This window comes from Pseudopipra pipra, chromosome 2 (assembly GCF_036250125.1).
Source record: "Pseudopipra pipra isolate bDixPip1 chromosome 2, bDixPip1.hap1, whole genome shotgun sequence".
Lineage (NCBI taxonomy): Eukaryota > Metazoa > Chordata > Aves > Passeriformes > Pipridae > Pseudopipra > Pseudopipra pipra.
In genome coordinates, this window is record NC_087550.1 from 79,535 (window position 1) to 103,929 (window position 24,395).

Sequence of the window (24,395 nt, forward strand, 5' to 3'; positions counted from 1 at the left end):
CTCTCTCCCGGCGGCAGCAGCAGCAGCAACGCTCCCCGCGAAGCCCTGACCGAGGCTGGGAATTGACACACAACAAGCCAAGAGCATGAACTCGGCCCCAAAACACTCCCCAACAGACCAATTTACAGTCACCTTTGCCTCCTCCCCCCCGCGCAGGCCCAGGCTTTGGGATTCCAAGGCAAACCCCGAGAGGCCCAGAGAGCAGCAGCCCCTCAGCCCCAGCACGGCCTCCCCCGGGCTCCCCCGGCCGGGAACCGGCCCAGCCAGCCCCTGCTGTGCAGCACAGCAGGCGGGGGGATGACTTTTGGGACCCCTCCCTGGCCGCTGCAGAGCAATGCAGGCATCGGGGCCAAGTCCTGCCCGGCCCCCGGGCACTGCAGACAGTTCAGCCCCAGCAGCAGCAGCAGCAGCAGCAGCGGGCTGTTCTGCCTCTTGCTCCCCTCTCATTGGGAACCGAATGGTGAGGAACAAGCCCCGGGCACAATCGGCACCGAGCAGCAAGGCCTGGGCTCGCCAGAGGCGTGGGCCTTCCTAGTCCTGGCTCTGGGCTTCCTTTGCTTTCTTCCGCCGCAATTCTCCTGCCCCGGCAAGCGTTAAAAGACACACTGCCCGGGGAGACGTGCCCCGAAACAGCCATCAGTTCCAAGGCCAGAAAATCTCAGGGCCACACTTCGAAACCCTGCCGCGAGGCCCCCGGAGAAGCCAAGGGGAGCTGGGATTCCCTGCAGTCCCAGGGAAGCGAGGGGAAGGTGGCAAAGGGGCAGAGAGCAAACCCCCCCAGCTGCTTCTCCCTGCAGCCCCCAGTGCAGGTGCAGTGAACACACACCAGTGTGGAGTTTTTAGGAGAGCTTTACAATAAATTAAAAAACAATCAGTTTACCGAAAAATCCTTCTGCAGTCCACACTGTCTAACAACTCAGATTGCTCACTAAGAGAATTACCTGATTTACAACAACTGAATTGTAGAACCTCAGTGCTTATAAAATGTATTCACTGGCACAAAAAAAAAAAATTGCAAGTAGGGAGACACACATCAGAAATAAGTCTTTACTTTAAAAAGAAACAGAGAAAAGAACCCAAAACACCAAAACAGAGCTGTGAGGGGAACCAAAACATGTCCACGTAAGAACTAGTAATCATAAGCTCTCACCTGCAGGAGCTTCAGCTTGTGAACGGTTCCCAGCTCCCACGTTGGGCAGTTTGTGATTTTAGCAGCCCCTCAGCTGCCCAGCAGGGCTCGTGTCCCACCTGAGAATGCTGCTTTCACCCCAAGTTCAGGTGTGGAAGCGAGACGTGGCGTAGTAGAGGACTGGACAGAAGGACCTACTGCTGCCACTCGGAGCAAAGCCACTGGCTCAGGTCAATTCCATCTGAAGAAACCTTTTTCTTTTTTATTTAGTTTTTGATTTTTACTTTTGATTTCAAAAAAATGTTTATTATTTTATGGCAGTTCCAACCAGATAAAACTAGTTCCAACCTGATCAAACTGGTTCGGACCTGCCTCCCTTGGACCACCTCTTGTCTGCACCACCAGCACTTGGGCTGGGTGCTGCCCTTCCCAAAGGAAAAGAGAGTCCTTCTCTTTCTGGAGCCCACCTCCAAAACTTTAACACCACCTTCAGAACACAATATATGCAAGAATTGCTCCCACACGAGAAGTGCCAGGACAGAAAGCTCTGTCTGGCCTTTACCTCCACTGCAAGGACTATTATCTGCACCACCAACAGCTTTTCTGTCTGACACACTGAAAGTCAGCCAGCACTTTTACTCCCTTCCTAAAGGAAAAAAGCTTACCAAGTTGCACCGCAACAGCTCCTCCACCAGATGAGTTTATTGAAACAATTTTAAAAAGCAGGTATTTCTGAGTGTACTCCATCAATCCCAACAGTTCAGAAAAACAACTGTCCAGTGTCCAAAGAAGTGTGCATGTGACAAAGTATTTACTTTAACTCATTTATACCACAACAGGAGCACAAATGTGACTCATTACGCAAATTGCTACAGTTCCCCCCAAAAAAGTAGGGCCCATGTGGAAATAGCTCTTAACCCAAGGCTATTACAGCTGTCCCCATGCCTTGGACCCCAAGATCAAGTCACTGGTGTTCTGATATAAATCAACAGATTTTTTTAAAGTGTTTTCTTTTTTATTTACATTTAAATTTGATCCCTGTCTGGGCTTTTCTTGAAAGACTATTCTTATGTGGTATTTAGTGGAAAGTGTAACATTTGAATATTTACTACAATATAAATACTTCAAAGTTTTTTTCGCCTTCATTTTGCTCGACCTCTTTAGCCACACAAATCTGAAGAAACAGGTTCCATGGACGACATTAGAAAACAAACCCAAAAAACAGAAAACAAAAAAAACCCACAAAACCAAAACCCCCAAATCCTGACACAAACAGTGGATTTAAGCAACTTACAAAAGAAAGGAGGGTCCAGAGTTCAGGGTAAAAACCATTACTCCTCCAAAATGACAGGTGTTTGGAGCTTAGGAAGTGCTGCCATCTACACATGCACAATGATCACAAGTTCTAATTGTTTGCCTGCATTAAAATAATTCAGCAGCGATTTGGGATTTTCCCTTTGAAGAACAGTCTTCAGAGTTCCATATTCTGAACGCAAATCACTTTTTAGCTACTCCACTTGGAGTGCAGCACAGCTGCTTTTGAGAGGTCAGGTTCCATTTGAACGTGTCTCTACTCTTCAGCTCAAGTGATTTTCACATATTTGAATGTTTTACAACAGCCCTTTTGACCAATAAGATGATCATTTTATTGTCAAAATAAGTAATTTTTAGCAAATGAAAAGCTTATTGCAACAGCACAACATCTCTATATCCAGTGTGAAAGCAACATGGTGGTATAAATATGTGCATACATTGGATTACACAAAATATATTATACACATTCCAGTTAACCATGGAACAATTAACAGGAGTAGATGACTACTGATCATGGGCACAAAGTATTTTTGTAAACAAGATTTTGAGAAACTTGAAGGAAAAGTTGGTTTCTGGAAAGATGACAATCTTGGGATTCCATTTTTGTTTTCAATGAAGTCAATGATTTTTATTTTTAAGGATGCTGTATATAAGAATGCACTTTGTATTAAAACAAAGATCAATACTTTACAGTTTAAGAAACTTTACATATGTACATAAATTACACATCAGGAATGGTTTTAAAGCTCAAAATGAGTTATGGGAAAAGTCTATTTTCCTTCTATTAAAATCTTTAACTCTTTTACGTTGTGATCATTTGCAACTGTAACAGCATGATCCAGGGCTCGGATACTTGCTAAAAGCTTTATGATCTGCTTGATGTGCTCCCTAAAAGGAGGAAGGAGAAGTCAATACAGGAACAGAACCATCAATGACATGGATTAATATTACAACAGAAGATTACATTAGGAAGCCATACAGTTAATATTCCTGCTGCAGATTTATTATATTTGCTTAATTAGGGTAATGGCAACAGCTTTGTTAAACGCTGGGGGAAAGCAGGACAGAAGACAGAAATTAAATCAGAACTCGCTATGAAAATAAGGCTAACTGGACTTTTACCACTACAGACTTTTACCAAGTTATCTTTTCACCTGGTAAAAAAAGTTCTTTCAAATCTAGAAACAGACTATCAAAAGAGAGAGTTCAAAAATTTAAACTTGAAACCCAAATTATTGCACTGATGCACAGGACTGTAACAAGACTGGAAGATTGTTTATTCCTGTGCTGTTGCTGTTCCCGTAGCATTCCAGGCCAGCAGTAACGTGTCTAATCCGAACTTTTCATTAAACTGGTTATTGGATTCAAGCAAAACGACTCTTGGATCTAGGGCAAAGCAGCTTCATCTAGCTGGTTGTGTAAATTAAGTCAGAACTTTTCCACTGTATACAACAGACAGTTTGGAATTTAGAAGCCATTAGGCAGGAACCAGCAACAGGCTCACCAAGTGAAACAGTCCAAACGCAGGAGCTACAAAATTTGGCAGAATCATGGAATGGTTTGGGTTGGAAGGGACCTTAAGGACCATCTCATTCCAACCTCCCCTGTCACGGGCAGGGACACCTCCCACTAGATCAGGTTGCTCCAAGCCCCATCCAGGCTGAACACTTCCAGGGATGGGGCAGCCACAGCTTCTCTGGGCAACCTGTGCCAGGGCCTCCCCACCCTCACAAGGAAGAATGTCTTCCTAATATCCAACCTAAATGCCTCCTCTTACAGTTTAAAACCACTGCCCCTGGACCTGACACTACCTGCCCATATAAAAAGTCCCTCTCCCTCCCTTTTATAAACCCCCTTAAGAATCTCTGACACTAAGCAGCAGTGCAATATATATTACCAGTGTTTCAATATTTCCAGCAGTTGCTGGGTTTAGACACCTTAAAAACATCCCCATGTACCATACTGTAACATATTTCAAGTCTGAATTCAAAGAGGTTTCCAAAGACATGCAGCAGGATGGAGACAGTTACTCATGTTTGCATGCACAGGCAAAACAAAACAGATCACAAGAACTGCAACTGCTTTAAAGTAAGTTACCTTGCATTTCTCTTCTCTACATCAGAGCAACCAATGCTGTTTCTGTAAATTGTATCAGCCAGGTGAACAAGGTACCTACAGAAGTTTTCTAGCTGAGAAATAGTCTTGTCTCCTTTTAGATTACTGAACCACTGTTTAGGAAAGCAAGCAATCACCTAGGCAGAACAGGAAAAAGTTAAACACAATGTAAGAAAAAGTTTAAAAGCTATGTAACATGATTTGTGAAATCTGCCAGGTAAGACTGCAGTGACAAGGCCCAACTGAGTGAACTACAAAAAAAAAGAAGTAACCAAAATCCAAGCAGCAAAAATCTGAAACCCACAGTATACCTAAGCCATCTACAGATATGAGCCAATCTCTTGGTTGGCTTTAGTTCTTTCTTTAGTTTGTGTATTAAGAAAATATAAAATCTATTTTTCACTGACACTACAGATTTTGAGATATCAAAGCCAAAATTTCATGGGCAACCTCGAATTTTAACTACATTTTCCCTTCAACTGCAACCTGTGCCTTTAAGCACTGTTTGATTTTACTTACACTTTGAGCTTTCTTAATGCTGTCCTCTCCATACTCCGAGTTTTGAAAAGCCATAAGAATATATCTATTCAGCAGCCCATCTATGGACAGCTCTTGGAGAGTTTTATTTGAAAGGATCCCATACCACTGGAGAAAGTTTCCTAATAACTGAAAACACAACACAGGGAAAATAAGTATTTCAAGATGTACTGAAAGCAGACAGTTGATCAAACACATAAAACACTTTTAAAATATTTAGGTTTTTAAAATATTTTGCAAACCCATTCAGAATACAGTCTCCCTCACTGCTGCAATTTAAACAGAAAATTCCAGAGAAGAGTTCTCTTTGTGTGATCGTGGAGAGCAGGTGTTCAACCAACACGAGTCTCTACTTTTCTGTTTAGTTGGGAGCTAATTTTCTTTATGGCCTTTTATTGGAAAGAAACGATGGCAGTCACAGCTTCGAGCTCTCCCATTCCCCCAGAGCAGTGTATTTTATTCTGGCAAGCACAAAAGGGCACAAAAATCCTGGGCTGAGTACGCTCAGTGACATGCAAGTTGAAATGACGGTGCTTTCACTTGGCAATCTTTGAATCACAGAATCCATCAGGCTGGATCTCTGCTGAGATCATCCAGTCCAATCTTTGAATGAACACCACCTTGCCAACTAGACCATGGCACTGAGTACCACGTCCAGTCTTCTTAAACACCTCCAGGGATGGTGACTCCACCACCTCTCTGGGCAGTCCACTCCAATGTTTCATCACCCCTTCCGTGAAGAAATTCTTCCTAATGTCCAACCTGAGCCTCTCCTGGCACAGCCTGAGGCCATGTCCTCTCATCCTGTTGCCTGAGGGAAGAGGCCACCCTCACCTGGCTACAGCCTCCTGTCAGGGAGCTGTAGAGAGTGACAAGGACTCTCCTGAGCCTCCTCTTCTCCAGACTAAAACCCAACTCCTTCAGCTGCTCTTCTCTGAACACGCTCCAGCACCTCAGTGTCCTTCCTGAACTGAGGAGCCCAGAACTGGACACAGCACTCAAGGGGTGGCCTCACCAGTGCCAAGCAGATCAACGCTCTCACCCAACTTGTCATCTGCCAATTTACTGAGGGTCCACTGGATCCCCTCATTCAGATCATCAGTGAAGATATTAAACAGGACTGGGCCCAAAGCTGAGCCCTGGGGGACACCACTAATGACTAATGCAGAGGCACAGTGCATTACCAAAGACTAAGAATCCTCAATTAGAGTTCTTGCAAATAAAATCAAAGCAGTTTCCATTTACCCTTTTCCACAAATTTGTGGAGTATTTTATTGCTACACTGCCTTAGGCCAAACATTTACCAGATGTATTTACTGACTTACCTTGACAGAGGACCAAAACTGACGTTGGAAAAACAGATATGGACCAGAGTTCTTGTTTTCTAAGATGCTGGAAAGTAAGAGATTTCTTTAATGAGCAACCAAGACCACACCTCTGTCTGGAATTTCTGGCTTCCTGTCTCCAGCACACACATCATTTCCATAACTATTCCCTTCCATCCTTCTTGTCTTTGCTAAATGCTACCAGCAGGATAACAAAAGATGTCCTGTATCCAGGCACTGAACCACACTGGGAAAAGCCCCTGTTAACTATGGACAGAAGGCACAGACTTGCTAAGAAAGATCTAACACCATAGTTGAAAGTAAACTTACTTTTTTGGATATAAGGGCATGAATACATCATCATCTAGTGTTCTCCTCATTCTTAGCAATAATGCCTTTAAAAGCATCTGAAACAGACAAATTTTTTTTTAAATGTCCAAGGCGCTGCTTAGTAGTTAAATATCAGGAATTGATTTTTAAAGCAACAAAGAACAAACAGTAAAGGCACACATATTTCAGCACACACATAGTCTTAAAGTCTCTTAATTTATCACCACACTTGACTGCCCACAACCAAGCTGCAGAGCACCGAATGGCTGAAGAATTCTCTTTCTTGCTGTGTTTTCCAACAGTAAGTGTATTAAAAATAAATTCAAATTCCTTAACTTAGGCAAAGCATTTATGAAAAAAAAACAAAACAAAAAAACTTACTTGTGTATTTTTGTTTTCTGCATTCACCACTGAGGGATATCCATCTACTAGTTTCTGTACAATTGCTACCATTCTAGATGTCTGTGTGGTAGAAAAAGGATCCCAGATATTTTCTGAAATCACTGTAAGAGATTAAAGAATTACTCCACTTTGAAAAGACTCAAATACAGGTATTGAGACATTAATGCAATTATTTACAAAACAGTAAAATCTGAAAGCACAAAGAAGCATCGGATTTCACAACCCTTTCCCTCCCATTTTCCAAGCCTGTACCTGTTAATTTAGGAAGAACAACTCTCTCTACAATGGTAGGCAACAGTGAAATATCAGCATCATCTTTCACTTGCTCCTGCTCTTCACAGCCATAAAACAGCAATGATTCAAACCACAACATCGTTTCAAAATCTCGACACTTGCCCTAATTAAAAAAGAACTGGGGTTAGATTCCTCAAAAGAGATTTGAAGTCAACACACAGAAAAAGTATTACATATGCAAGTATGATACCACTCACAAAACAGAACCAAACAACTTTAAAACAAATGAACCAGTTCCCTCTACCACCACACAGTCACCAGATGTAATGAAAAGTGAAAATGGCAGAAGATTGATTTTTTTTTTTTAGCAGTTGTTGCCCCACAGATTTTAACTTCTACTTTATAGATGCAGCCAAATAAAAGCCCACAGATCAGGGTACAGCTCAACTGTGCTGCATTATAAAATTATGATTGCTGGATTTAAAATCTCTCTTCTTTATGAGCACCTTGAAATTTTTCTAACTCAACAAAATGCTTACCAGGAGCAGTAACAGAGAGTAGTGAATACAGTTAGACTTGATAACTCTGTTCCATGTCTCCAACTAATGTGAGCTTTGTTTTGTCAGCCTGGAAACTCACAGAGAAATAGCATGGGGGAAGGGACAATGTGCAAAACCAGTTTTAAATTTAATGAGGATATCTTTCATAGATTTCCCCCTGTTTGATTAATGAAGTGAACCATCAAATTAATAAAATTAATACTCTGAATTCCCTCTGAAGAGGACTTATGCTTCCCCCCCTTTGCAATGAGCAGAGGTGACAGAAAATTCTCCTCTAAAAAATTCTCCTGGTAGTTAAGAAAAAAACCCACTTCTGAAAAAAGCAGGAAGAAGAGAGTGGGAGTCAAAAGGTACCTGAACTGCTTGTCCTGGTGGCATCTCATGTAAGCACACCTATGCAGGCTGCACAACAAACATGTGCCAGAGATAATGGGTGCTGTGCTGCTTCTCCCATGGTCCCTACCTAATTATTGGGCAAGGAGGACTATGAGGAAGACCTGGAAACTGCCAGCCAGAGTTCTGCAGGGTATGAAGGTGCAGGTGAGAGAAAGAAAGATATATAATCTATAGAGACACAGGTTGTAACTCAACGTAGGAACAGGCTTCTTACTTCCACTTCTGAAGACACAGCATATCTAGAGTCACAATCTCCTCTGAAGTATTTTAGAGCCTAAATGTATTTTCACAGAATCACAGAATGGTTCAGGGTGGAAGGGACCTTAGAGATCACCTGGTTCCAACCCACTGCCATGGGCCAGGACACCTTTATTTATGCTGTTTGACTTTTTGGTCTACACCACCCACTACCAAGGTACTGGTAGGTGCTGAATTGAACTCTGGTCTGCTGGGAAACTAGAGGACAACAGCCTAGAAACTCCAGAAAAGCTCTGCCCCACGAGAGGTGCCTGTTTTAATCTTCATCCCTTCATCCCTTTAGGAGAAGCACACATCAGAGGTGCAATTTACTTTGCTCTGCACAAGTGTGAAAGAACTGCCATGGAGAAGCTCATGCAGAAGCTACTTGCAGACGACCTTACCTCCAAAGGAGTCCAGATAAGCAGCTGAAGTCTGATTAAAGGGTTAAACAGCTTTGGTAAACAGAGGCCAATATAAGCATCCTTATAAGAAGCGAAGTACTTGGAGCGCCAAGCTTCGAACTGGGACTTAATACAATCAATTGAGTAAAAGCTTTCCAAAACATCCTCGAACACTTTGCTGGACTCCTTCAGTATACGATCTGGCAGGGGAGAGAAGGAGCAATAAGTTAATTAACTATTCCCTGTAATATCTCTTTCAAGAGAGTCTTTGATGCTCGCTGACATAAGCTAACTCCTATAAACAAAACCAAAAAAAACCCACCGCCTTTAAAAGTTCTGTTCCTTCTGCCTAAAATATACAAGGCAATAAAAACATGAGCACATGAGCACTCTCCAATAGACTGTCTCGCTTTAAATACTCCTTAAATGATTTTTGGCCACCAGATGCAGGATTGGTGATGTACTGGGCTGTGCAGTGTCAGGTAACACACAGGTACCCCCTGGAATGCCACATGGAAGGAGTTCAAGGAAATTTACTCTGAAGTCCAGAATATCAGATCTACAAGGGAAAACTCCACCAGTGCTGCAAAAGCACTGGGCCTGAGAAAGACACACCTCCTGTCCTTCTTCAAGACTTTTTATCTTCCCAGTTCTCACCCTGCCACCAGCTCTCTCCCCCAGCACTGCCTGTAACATCTGTTTATCTCTCCTCATACTAGAGGGAGAGAGAGAGAGCCTGCAGGCCTCTCTGGAATGCAGAAAGAAAAGGAAAAAAAAAAAAAAAACAACCACCTAGCCACCCTTGAGAAAGGCACTTCCCAGGCAGGAAAGACTTCCTAAGCATCACCTGCCTCCTCAAAGTGAATCCTTCCAGCAGAAAGGATATTTACCCTTACAGGCTGTATTCAGAGTGGATCGAGCTTCAAAGCTGGCCTTGCTGTGCATGGGAGTTTCAAACAGCTCATCTCCAGGTCCCTTCCAAGCCAAGTTATTCTACATCTTTGATAAGCCAAGTGCAAATATAGGAGGGCATCTCAGATAAGCCACTGAATTGGCAGTTCAGACAGAGCGAGTCCTGGCAGGCACCACGAGCTTACAAGAGCATGCAGTGACAGGACAAAGGGGAATGGCTCCCCACTGCCAGAGGGCAGAGTTAGATGGGATATTCAGAAGGAATTCTTCCCTGTGAGGGTGGGGAGGCCCTGGCACAGGTTGTTCAGAGAAGCTGTGGCTGCCCCATCCCTGGAAGTGTTCAAAGCCAGGCTGGACAGAACTTTGAGCAACCTGGGATAGTGGAAGGTGTCCCTGCCCATGGCAGGGGGCTGGAACTGGATGAGATTTAAGGTCCCTTCCGACCCAAACCACTCTGTGATTAAGCTTCAGTAGCTTTTCTAACCTCGCTCCAAGTTGAAGTTTGTGATATCTGTTGAAGTTTCCTCGTCATCGCTGGAAAGGCCTTCGAGGTGATCTGCCATCTTCCCAGTTTGCTCTCTTGCTTGTCTACGGCGAGCTCTGCAAAGCATAAACCAGTTACCACTTTTTTCTTCCTACCCATACAATGAGCACACCCACCTGAGCTTGTCCTAACTTTTAATTCAAGGAGAGTCAGGGTGAAAAGAACTTTTACTATGCCACCACCTCAAACATTCCACTTATATTGCTGCCTCAAACAAAAGAAGGAAAAGAAACCAGCAGAGACCATATAGATGTAATGGATTTACTATGCTTCCTTTGAGTGATTTTAAATCAGAATCATGCAATGATTCCTTGTTTTGTACACTTGCATGGTAAACTGGGATATATAAGAATACCCCTGGCCCAGCATACCAGGTGAAGTGTTTTCTTCCCTTTGCAGGGATGAAGCAAACATTGCCACTCGTGTTAGTATGTCACACAGGACAGTTGTATCATGTAAGCAAGCAAAGACTCCTCAGTGGACAAGAAATCTCATCCTCTACCTTCTAGCCTCTCTCTCTGCAGTTCGGCGCTTGACTTGTTCTTGATAGATCACTCTGTCTCGCCCAAAAGAATCAAGATTTGGTGCCATCAGTGCTTTATCTGTAAAATTACATTGGCGAAAATTAAAATGCTTATTTATGATTCTAGAAATGTGCTGTAGGCAGTTTCATAAGAGCCTTTTACCTACTTTTAAACTAAGCGTAATTTGAAGTAGAAAGTTGAAGTTTTTAAAAAAAACAAAACAAAACAAAACAAAACAGAAGCCTGAATTCCCCAAGCGTAGAGGTTAAAACAGAAAGCAGCGGAGTTTGGAAAAATTTCCCCTTAAATGTCAAATAGTTTTCACCATACTTCACTCTTGTCCGTCTCCAACAGTGCCCAACTACATAAGAGTCAACAGTTATAACAGAAATTGCTTAAATTGAATGGCCCAAGACAAAAAGTGCTCCTTACATAAACACATTCACCATGTAACTTTTGAAAAGAAAAGTAACAAAACGAAGGTCAGGGAATAGTGACTGGAGCAAGAACATAAAACGTTTCACAGTTCTAGTCATTGTGTTTCTAAGTTCATATGCTTTAGACTGCCTGAAGTTTAAAACACATCAAAATCTACAGGAAGACAAATCATCTTCCTTCCTCTTCAAGTTGTGATTATCTTCATAGATGTTCCTGGTTACAGAAAGCACGTAAGAGTGTTTCCAGTTCCTTCTTCCCAGGTAAATTTTAAACAGTGGACTGAATGCTAACTAGTGCTCAAGTCCACCCACTGAAATATTAACATTTAAAAACCAGCCTATCCAAACTTCTGGAGTGAATTTACATGTTCTAACTAAATCTATTTACAAATTCATCATTACAAGTATTAATGATGATCTGTGTCAGTATTCCAATTCAATACCAGAACTACTAAGAGCCCTCTCAAAACTTCCAGATACTGTGGAAGAGGCTCTCTGTAAAACCCAACCTCAGCCATGACAACTCTTCCCACACCCCCATTACATTTCAGTCTAGAAGAATCTATTCTTTTAGGAAATACATTTCTCGTACACCAGGTTTCCAGTTCTCACATTCTCACAACAGCGTTTTCATGGTAAAACTGCAAGGCCAGCCTGGGGCTCCAAACACAGTCCCAAAAGGAATATGTGTGCTAGCCACTCTGGAAAGGAACAGCAACTCTGACACCCTAACACTTCATCATCCTCGGTAAATTCTACCTAATGGTATTAAAAGATTTCATCTCTGGACACACTGTGACAGAGCAGGAAATGGCTTCTATTACAGGATTTTACATCAGCAATGGGACAGACAAGAAAGCCATTTCTAAAAATGGGAAGCTCTCTGAAGCAGAAGGAGGACTCCAATTCCTCGGATATTTGAACTGTCAGTTTTTTTGAATAAAACCTCCAATAAACATATATTTCCATCCAAGTTAACACACATACTTTTGGAGAGTTTTACATACTGAAGAGTAATAACCACAGGAAACCTCCTCAGTGAGAACCTCCCATCCACAAATTCACAGCAAGCAGGACTTTGAACTGGCTAATCTTAAGCTGTATTTCATATAGGGTCATCTGTATTAGTCTGATTAGTCTTCCAGTTCTTTACCTTTACCAGTTAAGTGCCTGAAATTAAATACTTATGCTGGCTACAAACCAGAGCATTACACAGAAGTCTAGCCCAGTGCTTCATGGCTTTGTACAGAACTAACTGTAGATGTTAAATGCCATGTACAGATTCAGGAAGGTTAAAACAAATGTTTAAAAAGTCCTGACATAAGAGGAAAATGGGGAGACACATGCTACCACTATTTCCACTGCCACCATGCATACACTTTCAGTGCTAGGAAGGAGAAAATACAGTTAAGAGAAACAGAAAGGAGAGATGAAGTCAGAGTTAGAGCGGTCTGGAGTTCAAAACAAAACAGATTAGAGAACTTTCATCTAAACGTGCTGCTACCCATCTCTAGAGCAAGGATAAACTTTTAAGACACTCATATGTTAAACATTTACATTTCAATTTAATCATACTAAGTAAACAAGGTTGTTTAATGAATAATAAAAACCTTCAAGATGGACTGACTTGAATGGCTTGAAAACTCCGAAGATTCATCTTTAATATCATCTTGTCGTCTTTGGACAAGGCGGGAAGCTCGCTGTTTGTACAGCTGGTGCATTGCAGACTCCAGCTCGTTAATCAGAGGCACCTGTGAAAATACAACACACTCCGTAACACCCGGTCCTCGAGCTGCTCGGCTTCTGGGCTCCCATCCTACGCCGGAGCATAACGCTGGGGCTGGGCTCCTAGCAGCACAAACTCTTGCCTTTTACTCCTTTGCATCATCTGCACTGGGAAGGTGTGGAAAATACATGCATTTAGTGTTGGCAGCTCGTTCAATCAGAGCAAGAGCGTTCTGAAAGCAACCTCTGTGGATTGAAGGAGCCTACCCAGCGAGACGATCACTTCAGGGTGTGAAATAGCCTTTCCAGTACTCCTGCTTTCTCTGCCAAGCACGTTACATGTTGTACAAGGGTTCACAATTCTCAGACCCTGCTGTTTCCTATCTTTATGCAAGAATGTAGAGGTATTCTATAGTTAAATGAGAAAATAACCCAACTGTACATAGTGAAAAAAACCACCTATCAATCCATCCTCCTGAAGCCAGCAGCTATTGTTTTGCTCTAACTCTTATTACTGAAATGGAATCAAGCCCTGCATAACCATGTCATGCCAACAGGCAATTCAAATCAGCCAAATGTTCCTCTAGACAATTACTAAAACTAAACCAGTACAATTTGTGCAAGTTATGCATTAAGTATAACCTTGAATGATACACAGGTAAGTCAGCTCAGACCCGTCACTTTTTTTTTTTTTAGTGGACTAAATTTTAGCAGCAACTCTAACAAAAATAGATGATGTTAGAACGGTCCTGACATTAAATAGCAGGTTCATTGATCACTTCTGCGAAAATTCATTTCCTGGGACAAGTTAAAATTAGATCATTATAAATATCCAAATGCAAAACAGGGCTTTTCACAGTCTCTTAATTTGGAAAGGCAAGTCCTTTTGGCACGAACACTTAAGCCATATCCTCCTTACCTCCAGACGAATGCTTACTCCAGTCTTCCAGCCTGTTAGCTCAAATATTTCAGTGCTGCCTACCATCCAGGATTATGGGTTTTTTTCAAAACAAAAGATGAAATCGGAAATTGTTTCCTGATGTAATTTAGAGAATGTGACTCAGCAGCTATTAAAGAACCTCCTTCAGTAAAATATAAGATTCTGAGATTATAGCTACAGGGCCTTTTCAGCTGAGACTGACACACACATCAGAGGAGATATTACATGAAAAGAAGTATTAGCTCTTTGGGGGATAAATTGGGACTCCAGGGATTAAAATGAAAGCAACTCTACGTCAACTCAAAATACGTACACCTTTCTTTTGGAAAAAAGACTAGTGAGAAAGATATCCCAGCACTGGAAGCCTATATTGAGAATTTAAGACAATTCTGAAAACAGAAATAATAATCAAAAAATACTAGTTTTACTGCAATTTACCAGAGAAAATATAGCTTCCTCTCTGAAGCATGTAAAGGAAATTCTAACACTGAAAAGTTTAATGAATTTTTTCAAAGCATCCCCAGAGGTTTTCTGGATTAAAAGAAGGAACAACCAGTGATGTATTCAGATATATGAATCCACTTGAAAGTATTTCCCATTTAAAACACAAGAGACTTAGAAGCCCTTATTCTTCCATAATCAATACTGTGGTTAATGAGTCGCTGACAATTTCTCTGACTATAAAAAGTTACAAGCCTCCTTCCCTGTTTTGTTGACTCAATACCTTAAACTCAGTGTTTTCAAGGGGTCTTTTGTTCACTTCCACTGTAAACAGTGTAAGAGGAAAAGCAGAAGGCTCCCTAAACATTTAGATCACAAGGATAATTTTAAGGTACAGCCCACACCTCTGACACACAGTGTGTTTTGATAATTTGCTTTGCAGGTAAAGTAACAGCTCATCTCCCTGTGCTGCCAAAGTACGCTCAGAACAATTCCATCTTTCTGTATCCACTGTACATTCCTACACTCCAAATGTAAAAACACCCTTACCACTCCCTAGCCTTCCCAGAAAGCATCATTCTGACAGCAACTACTTCACAAGGAAGCCATGCAGGCATCTTCCACTCATTTATGGGGGGGAAAAAAAAAAAAGATATCACAGGGATTTTGACCTTTCTAGTGCTTGTTTCTAAAATCTGCATAACAGCTGTCTCATTATACTCTCCACTGTGCCTCACAAATAGGCAAAGTGATTCTAACATTCAGAATCTTTTCAAAATATCCTAAGATATGTGTTCATATATGTATGTTTATGTACACGTACAATATTATTATTATTACACATATAGATACACATTTTATATGCTTATGCATATTATAAGCATAACTATGCACATTATTATAAACAATAACAGCAACCCTTTAAATATGAAGCAGTTAGGGCCACAGGTTCTACCAAAAAGCTGAAGGTAATTTACCTCTACACTCAGAACGACAATTTACTGTCCTACTGCGTTTCATTTAAATAAAAACTGATACTGATTTTATTAATTGATTTTTTTTCCCCTCCCCCCACCTCCTTTTTAGAAAACCCTGTAGTGTCCTGTGGCCTGGTGGTTTTGAATTGGATGGCACTTTTGTCAAGCTGAAAGCACTGAATTCCAAACCACATTATCTGGCCAAATAATATCACCATAAATGAAATGCTCCCGTTAGACTGACCACACCACCTCCTGCTTCTGCAGCTCACTGCACACACAAACACAGCAACAGCCTCCCCCTGACACCAGTAAACCTCTGTGAATGCCCCTAAGAAGCATGAGATGAGAAAAGTCACGTCTCAGAAGTCCAAGGGACTGGCAGGGCAGATGAGGAGTGGGGATGCTGAGAAGGGGGAGGAAGGCAGCCAGGTGTGGAATCCTCAAAAGACCAACTACCAGGAAAGGAACTGTAGCTGCTGCTAATTTACCAAACAGGCCTGTTAGTTTGCTGTAAAATGGCTGGGATGGATTTATTTACTAGTATATAGAGAGAGGCCAAAAACCTTCCTACAAACTGAACTGAAACTGTTATGCTGTAACTTAATAGTAAGTTTTCCAGGTTTATACAAAATCTGTCAGATTTGGGATTATGGCTTCATCAGGAAACAATCAATTGCAGGTAATTAGTTACACTAATCCATCAGCTGGGTGAATTAACTGATCCACACTTCCTAGGTTTGTTCATGACATAGTTATTCTTCACTTCACAGGACTGAAGATTGGTCTCTCCCAATTCCACTAATACTGCACAATTAATGTCTAACCCATTAACACCCAGAATGCTTTTCTGTTCCTCCTCCCACACCTAACGAGCTGGGCAAACAGTAGCTTAAACTACTCAGTCATTTTGACAGGTAATATATTAAGAAGCTACTATACTACTGTATTCAAGTCAGAAGACAATGAAGAAACAGCCTATATACTGATAACTGAATTCTACAGCTCCTGTGTGTGCCTAATATAGAGATAAATATATATACATTCAGGAGCTCCTACAATATTTACAACAAAGTAAGTATTCAAAGCATAACGAATATGTTTGAGTTAGACATATACAAAGGTATCACACTACATGAAAGAAGGATATTTTTATGTTTGGGTGCCTTTGAACAGCTACATTACTTTTAAAACTTTTCTCCTTCAGACCAGAGTAATACCAAGTAATGCCTGGCAGGAGGAAGTCTGTAATAACACAAAAAAGAAAAGTCTCTGCTACTGTGTACACGAAGCACTCCAGAAACTAGCAAGGTCATAATCCAGCCCTTATTTGTGCTAACCTGATGTCCAACACAAGTAAAGAGCAGCATCTGAGTAAAGCTGAAATGCCAGCGTATCTACCAGAGTCCTAAAGACACAAAATCTACAAGTTCTTAGGCAATCTAAAGTCAGTGATCTCTTACACTGGGAAGAGAGGTTCCTGATAACCAGCTTAGCATGATGAAAAGTGATTTTTTCAATCCCTGAATAACCAAACCTTCAGAAGAGTTCTCAGGGGACTTTGTTTCTGAGAACAGAGGGAAATGTGGTGTTTGGCATGTACTAAGAGACCCCCTTTTTTTTTTTTTTTTTTGGAAAAGAGATGAATGTTTTTGCATCCTTACCTTTTCACTGAAACACTCAAGCAAGTCTTGGACATACCCTCGCATTTCTTGCAAAAACTTATACTGTTCACCAATACCCCCAGAAGACCCTTCTAATCTCTCAATTGCCTTGGTAGAGTCCTCTCGGCTTTGCTGATGTTTCTCATATTGCTGCCGATTAGCCTTGTGCATTTCTTTCATAGAGTCCAACCTGAAGGGCAACGGATAAATAGTAAATTTACATCCAAAAGTCTATTTCAGACCATTGAGATATTAAACAGACAGCGCGAGTACTGAGCCCATACGCGGGAAACACTGCAAAGACATTCTCCACTTTCATTTGTCACTTTGTCCCCTCTCTCCACCACCAGCAAGGCTAACGTTGGCATTCATTTGCTGGACTCTGCTGAGTGCATTGCATGGCCACTCCCACTCACTCTTACAGGGGCTGACAGCATTTAGAACAGTGCAAGGCTGGCCCTAAAGAAAAGATGGGTGTCAGGGCTGCAGGTACAGGGGAACCACAGCTTATGCAAAGCACTCTTTTTCCTCTACTAACTGGACTCACTGTCAAAGGCTGTAACGCTGCCAAGGGGCATACAAACCAATTTTGAAGACATGTAAAGTGCAAGGTGTTCGTTACAAATGATTTCTCATTGCAATTGCGTTGTTCATTCCACACCCCTTTTGTGTACCTGACAAGCAGATTACAGTGTTTAAACCAAAAAAAAAAAAAACAACCCCAAAAAAACCCACCCCTGTATACACTAAAAATTGAATTCTTCATCTACTGAAGGGGAAAACTCTGATTCATAGTTTAAAAGAATGCAGCTTGATAAGCTGAACACCTCACTGGCCTTTCACTTCTTCACTATAAGACTGTGCAGTGTCCAGAAGATGCAACTCAGACCTGTCTTCAACAACATCAATGGCCTCATATTTAAAGCTTCACTTCCAGAGAAGCAATCCAAGGAGAGTTTCGAACAAAGTGTCAATGCCATCTTCATTTTGAGCTTTTTTTGTTTGCCTTTTTTTTTTAAGTGGATGTGCCAGTCAGTACTTTTCCAGCGATGAAACTCTGTGTTTGCTCACCGAGACTAAAGACACCTGAGGAACAGAAACCTAGGGGACAGGTCTTTAAGTCTAAAAAGATGGTCTGTCCTACCTGTCTTTAAGCTGTTTCTTTACCAAATCAATAGTAACAGGAGTCATCTCATTACTGGGAGTTTTGAAAGGAACTGTATTATCTGTTTTTTGAGCCTTGGTCTCCGATGATCCGTACGCAGCGTAGGTGTATGGGATACCATACGATGAACCATAAGACAGTGTCTGGTAAGTGTTCTGGTAGTACAGATTATTCACTTCAGCAGGCTGACTTGGTTGAACCTAGTGGTAGAGGAAATCCAATTGTACTATATTAGGCTTTAAAGAAAGGAGAAACTTACTTTCTTACACATCTCACACTTTATAAAGTGAAAAATGTAAGCAAATACATTTACAAAATGTCATTATCAAGGGGATTTAAGCATAGAACTTCCAACCTCTCCTTTAAAGTGGAAGAAATTAATACCCTCAGAAGCACCTTCTTAAATGGACAAATTCTCAGTATCATTATAATTCTAAATATTTATACTAGTTCTCCTTAAAGAATATCAGCATTTACACAATGAATTTCTCAGATAAAAAAGCCTTCTGGAAACTACTCAAGCTTGTAACAGATTTAGCCAATACATGCAGAAACAAACCAAACCTGGGTTCAGTTATATACATGCCTGGGGTATGTTGATTCCTTTTCGTATCTGCTCTTGCTCCCATCTACTGAGTTCTTCATCTTGCTCCCCTGCCACCAGTGCTTCATCATCACTTCCCTCAATACCTTCATACAAGTAAAACAGACAAGTAAGGAAAAGGAGGAGATAATGCATTCACAGTAAGGGGCATAACTTAAAAAACCTGTGACCACTCCTCAGTGAGAACTCAGAGCATCTTCCTTTCCTCCTCAGAAGGAATTAAGGACATCGACCTGTGAATTATTGGCATAGGGATTCCACTTGAAAGATCCAAGGAGTAAATCTGCAATTAACTGCTGGTAAAACCCTCTAATGTTAAAAACCTATGTATCTTACTAATTCTCATCTTCCAAGAGGTTATTTTAACTGCTTGTCAGCAAAGAGAATTCTATATCAAATGTTTTTCTTTTCACGACTATATACTTCCTAAAAACAGAGTACAGGAAAAACAAGAATTGATCCTTAGTGGAAGTTTCTATTAGATTCAGCAGTGTGCACAGGAACATAGTTTTGTGCTCAACATTTTGTAAACAGATTCCATTAGGTAGTACTTTTTCTCAGCACAGGAACAGAACTCCAGATTGTTTGAAAAACATGTTCTTTAAAAATGCTTAATGGGAGAATTCGCAGTGAAAACAGTGTGAGTTTATCAGCCGGCCTTCTAAAAAGGTTTTACCTATTTCCTCGGCAATCTTTTGCCTTTGGGATTTTTCCTTCACTGTAAAAACTATCCTCCTCTTCTCATCATCATCTTCGTCGTCACTGGCATCATTTTCATCTTCCCGGACGAGGCGGCCTTTCCCCGGTTCGCTCTCTACGGGGGTAAAGTCCCCGAGCTCACGAGCCATCTGACGCTTTTTCCTAGCGGCATGAATAAAAGCAGCATCTGGAATTTCTCCTAGAGACAGATGTGTGCACCATTAAACAACCACTGCAACAAAACGGGCATTATGATTTCTTATCACTCATCCCTGCCACCCTACCGAATCATCTCTGCACACAGAAAGAACGAACACGGGAGGAAACGAATCCATACTCACAGAAACACCTGCAAGCAACTTAGAAGCTAAACATGTAAACTTTCTGACCAGAAACCCTCAAAGGTGGGATCTTCACAAAAAGTGTGGCTCTGCTTCCGGCAGCTCACACGTCATAAGAGCAGAAGCCTGATGTTCCTATAGGAAACACTCCTATAGAAGAGGGAGCCCTTTGCAGGAGCTGACTATTGCAAAGGGAGGAAGAAACTGAGGTGCGTGACTGTGTCACCTCCTGTCCTGACATTGCTCCCAGCTCTTCTTATTTTGGGGGAACAAAAAGCATCAACCATTTCAACAGATGATGACAGCTCAGAGACTAAGAAGACACCAAACCAGACAAAGTTAACATGAGAAGATTGTACAACTGAAGAGAAACAAGAAAAGTGGACCTAATGAAAAACTCTAAAATCTACAGCACAAAAGTAATGCAACTTATGTAAGTCACATAAAGAACAGTTCCCAGGACATCCACCTTATATTTGGTGAGCAGACTACCACAATTAGCAAACCAGTTTCAAAAATACTTTCTCAGACTGATTTCTTTGGCCTCAGGGTCTGACTAGAACCTCATTATACCAAACAGGTTAGGGAAACATTTCCGATCCCTTGCAGACCCGTAACTGAAACACCTGAATTAAAGAACAGATTTTAACCCACAGCAGTTAAATCTCATGTGAAGTCATCTATCACAAATCTAGATTTTGTTACAGCTTGTCATCTACTTGGGAGACAAATTCCTGCTTCTGACATCAAGATGAAGCACTCTGTGGCAAAACGTTTTCTCTTGTAAGGCTCGTGAAACTGAACCCCTTTAGAAAACAGCAGTTTCTTGAATTCTCAGATGCCAGATATATTGTTGGAAACTGCTTCCTAACCTCTCATGCACATTAGTCTGCTGTAAAAAACATTGGCTAAAGCATTTGCTAACTTATCAGACAAATTACAAAGACCAACCTGGGCGGAGAACATTCAGGGAGGACAGAGCATTCGAAAATGCCCCACCAGCTTTCGGTTTTTCATCTTCCTTCTCACTTTCAACTTCCATTTCTTCTTCACCATGCTCACTGTTTGCAGTCCCATCTTCTTGGCCTAGATCCTTATTCTGTCCTGTCTTTTCTAGTGGTGCTTCGACTGATAAGACAACAAAGCCCATGTTTTACTCCTTTTATAAAGATCACCCGGAAGTATTTTTTTTTAAGATATAAAAACCAAAAGGAAAAATCAAATTAAAATTCTGAATGATAACTTTATTGCTTGCGATCTACTAAAATATGCTTTCTTAACTGTGGTTAAGTCGCTGACATCCTCTCAAAATAAAATCTGACAAGGCAGGCACACCAACAGCCACTAAACATTCTCCATATTGTCAGGTATTAAGGGAACTCAAGATCATATAGGCAACCTTGTCTCTTACATATGTAATGAGAAAGCATTGCCTGTATTACACCCAATCTTTCCACAAGAACAAACTCATCTCAAAGGAAGCTTTCATGTTCATCTTGGGCTGGGTTAACAACCCCTTACATCAGTGGGTAACATACAGATAGAAACAGGCAGAAAGTACAAATACTGTGTAAAACAGTGCAAGTTAAACTCAGCTGCACGTATCTGAGGTTTTAGACTCAAGCATTTGAGTAGAGAATCCAGGCTACTGACTCAAGTAGCAGCCACAAGGTCTTTACACCATAACCACATCAATTAGGGACAGCAAAACAAACAGAAAATAGGCACACACAGCAATGTGCAAAATGCAATTTTTTAACAATCTTTGTGACAGAAGCAAGAATTAAGATCCAGGTTTTCACAGATGACCCTGAACACTACACACACAAATGACCATTTCTGCCCCACACCAATGCACAGGCAACTTAAAGATTCTAGTAAGAAAGAATTTGTGGGTTTTCTAAACACAGACAAAACCTTTAAAAAACCTGTAAGAATTTTTTAAAAATAATTTAATTAAATATAAAAAGGGCATTTCCTGCATGGGACCGTGTTCAGCTCCCATACACTTCAGCTGTACCATTGCAATCTTTACATCATAAGCCTCTCAGCTCATGCTCACAGCATTATATACTCTATGCAAAAACATAAATGGAAAAGGAATCACTACACTTTACCAATGAGCTTCCCAAAAAACAATAGTACAACTGGAATTGAAGTCCCAGGCTCTGCTCCAAGCTGTGGAGGACCGTACATTGCTAAAAGATCCTTCTGCTCCAACACTTTCAGTCTGTCACCTTAATCATCAAGTCTACTCTAAGGTCCAAGTCCTGAAACAGGCAGCTTACTTAATGACAAAGAACACCACTCTGCTCACCCCGAAAGTCTTCCTCTTTGAAAAAGATGCATTACAAGGACACATCCTGTCAGACAAGCACCAGGCATATTTTTAAACTAATACAACTCCTTCCTAACTCAGTAAGAAACTCATTTGTCATAACCACAGCTGAAATTCAGAAAACTGATGTCTACTGACAACCGTACACAGAGCTGAGAAGTTTCATCCTTCTACATTAATTTCCACATAGGAGAGATTCAAAGAACTCTCTACCACCTTCAGAACAGCATCTGTAAGGCTCAAGTAACACAATGTGCGCTTTACTTCAGCTCTAAACATGAAATCCTCTAGAAGTCTAACAATTCCTCTTGGAAACAAAAAAAGAAATTACAATACTCCATCTTTCCCACTACAAAAGTTACTATTAGTTTTGCAGTTACCATCTGTTGGAGAATTGACCTCTGTTCTAACTTTTGATTTTTCAAGATCTTCTTTGTATTCTTTCTTCAACTGCTTTACAATCTTTTTGCTGTAACTTGATTTCTTCACTTTAAAAACTTCTTCAGTTTCTTTAAAAGAGAAATTGGAAAACATTACATTAGACCCACCATCAAGTATACTTACCTATTAATTATCTTAATTTTGTACCTAGAACTTTAGAAACACCATTAACAAACAACTGCCAGGGCTTTTCAAAGTCTATAGCATTATTTCATGTTTTCAGTATTTCTGTCAAGATTTCTAATCACAAATCTTAGAAACCAAGTTCTGGTAGTTACAAGAGAATTCCTTCTAAGACACCCACGAAGTGCTAGGGCACAAAGGCAGTCCGACGTGACCCGTGAACAGCAGCCACTGCAGATTAAAACAACCCCGGCACAAAGCCCCGGGGCAGATGCTCCTCGGCCAACCCCGCCGGTGCCGGGGGACAGCGGCAGGTTGGCACAGGCGGGCCCAGCAACTCCCACCGCACAAACCCCTACTGCGGGCCACCACGTGCAGCGAACGCCACACGGGGGGGACGGTCAGGCCCCGGCAACACAGAAGGGGAGGCAAGTGAAACCCCCGCCCCAGAATTAACCCCGCCGCTCCGCGGTGCTGGGAGCGCGCTGGCCCCGCAGGAGCCGCGCCGGGCCGGGGAAGAGCTGCGGGACCGACGGGGCGCTCCCTGCCCGCCCGCGCCGCGCCGCCAGGGCCCTCCGCCTCTCAGGCGACCCCACACCACACGCGGCAACCCGACCGCCTTCAAAAATAAATAAGGGTCCCGGCTTTCTGCGAGGGCCGAGGCCCTGCCGGCGGGGGCAGGCCGAGCAGCCCCGGGCCCCTTCCACCCCCGCGAGCGGCGAGCCAAAGGCCGGGCAGCCTCTCGTCTCACCCTCTTCCTCGTCCTGGAAGCTGAGCAGGCTGGCCCGCGGCACCTCTTTGTTCTCTCGCGGCCGCTTCTTCTCCTTGGGGCGGCCGGCCGCCGGCAGCCCGTTGCCCTGCTGGGGCTGCGGCGGCGGCGGCGGGGGGGGCAGGAGGGCGGGCGCCGGCAGAGCCCCCAGGCCTGCCCGGTCGCCTCCCATCAAGCCCAGCCCCAGCCCGAGCGCCGCGCCGTAGCTCGCAGCGCAGGCGAAGGCCGCGGGGCTGCCGGGCAGGGCGAGGGGCACGCAGCCCGCGGGCAGCGGCAGGAGCCCGGCGCCCGCCGCCAGCGACATGGAGGCCTCGCTGGGCCCTTCCCCCCCCGCCCCGGCCGCCGCCGCCGCCGGCGGCTCCTGAGGCGGCTCCTCGTCGCGCTCCTCGTCCTCCTCCTCCGAGTCGTTCCGCTTCCGCACGTTCACCCTCCGCGCCTTGCGGAACATCCCGCCGGGCACCGACCGGGCGGCCCCGCGCGGCCCCGACACCGCCCGCCCGCTCGGCTCCGGCCGCCCCGCGCCGCGTCCCGGCCCCGCCCGGCCCCGCAGCGCCCCCCGCCGCCCGCGCCCGCAGCGCCGCCCCCGCCGCCATCTTGTGGAGAGAGAGCGGCGGGGGGGCGCGAACGGGCGGGGGAGCGAACGGGGGGGGGAGCGAACGGGGGGGTCACCGCACGGAACGAGTTCATCAGTAAAACCAAACACACCGAACACACCGGTGCTGGGGGGGCGCTGCTCTGAAAAAGAAATCTGCAGGCTTCTAACGCGCA

The 24,395-nt window shown here is 43.0% G+C and overlaps 1 protein-coding gene across 1 annotated transcript; it reads right to left on the reverse strand.

The window, feature by feature from the left end:
* Positions 1–1,813: 1,813 nt before the first annotated feature.
* Positions 1,814–24,152, reverse strand: PAXBP1 (PAX3 and PAX7 binding protein 1). The gene is made up of 18 exons (XM_064642248.1): positions 23,610–24,152; positions 22,675–22,803; positions 20,908–21,084; positions 19,593–19,814; positions 18,899–19,002; positions 18,292–18,512; positions 17,148–17,337; positions 13,028–13,151; positions 10,942–11,041; positions 10,380–10,495; positions 8,984–9,183; positions 7,405–7,549; positions 7,132–7,253; positions 6,751–6,827; positions 6,421–6,487; positions 5,078–5,224; positions 4,541–4,695; positions 1,814–3,331 (listed from the first exon to the last, which is right to left on the reverse strand). Exons 1-18 carry the CDS (start codon positions 24,073–24,075, stop codon positions 3,214–3,216), a joined length of 2,880 nt encoding a protein of 959 aa, XP_064498318.1. The 5' UTR covers positions 24,076–24,152; the 3' UTR covers positions 1,814–3,213.
* Between the last annotated feature and the right edge of the window lie 243 nt (positions 24,153–24,395).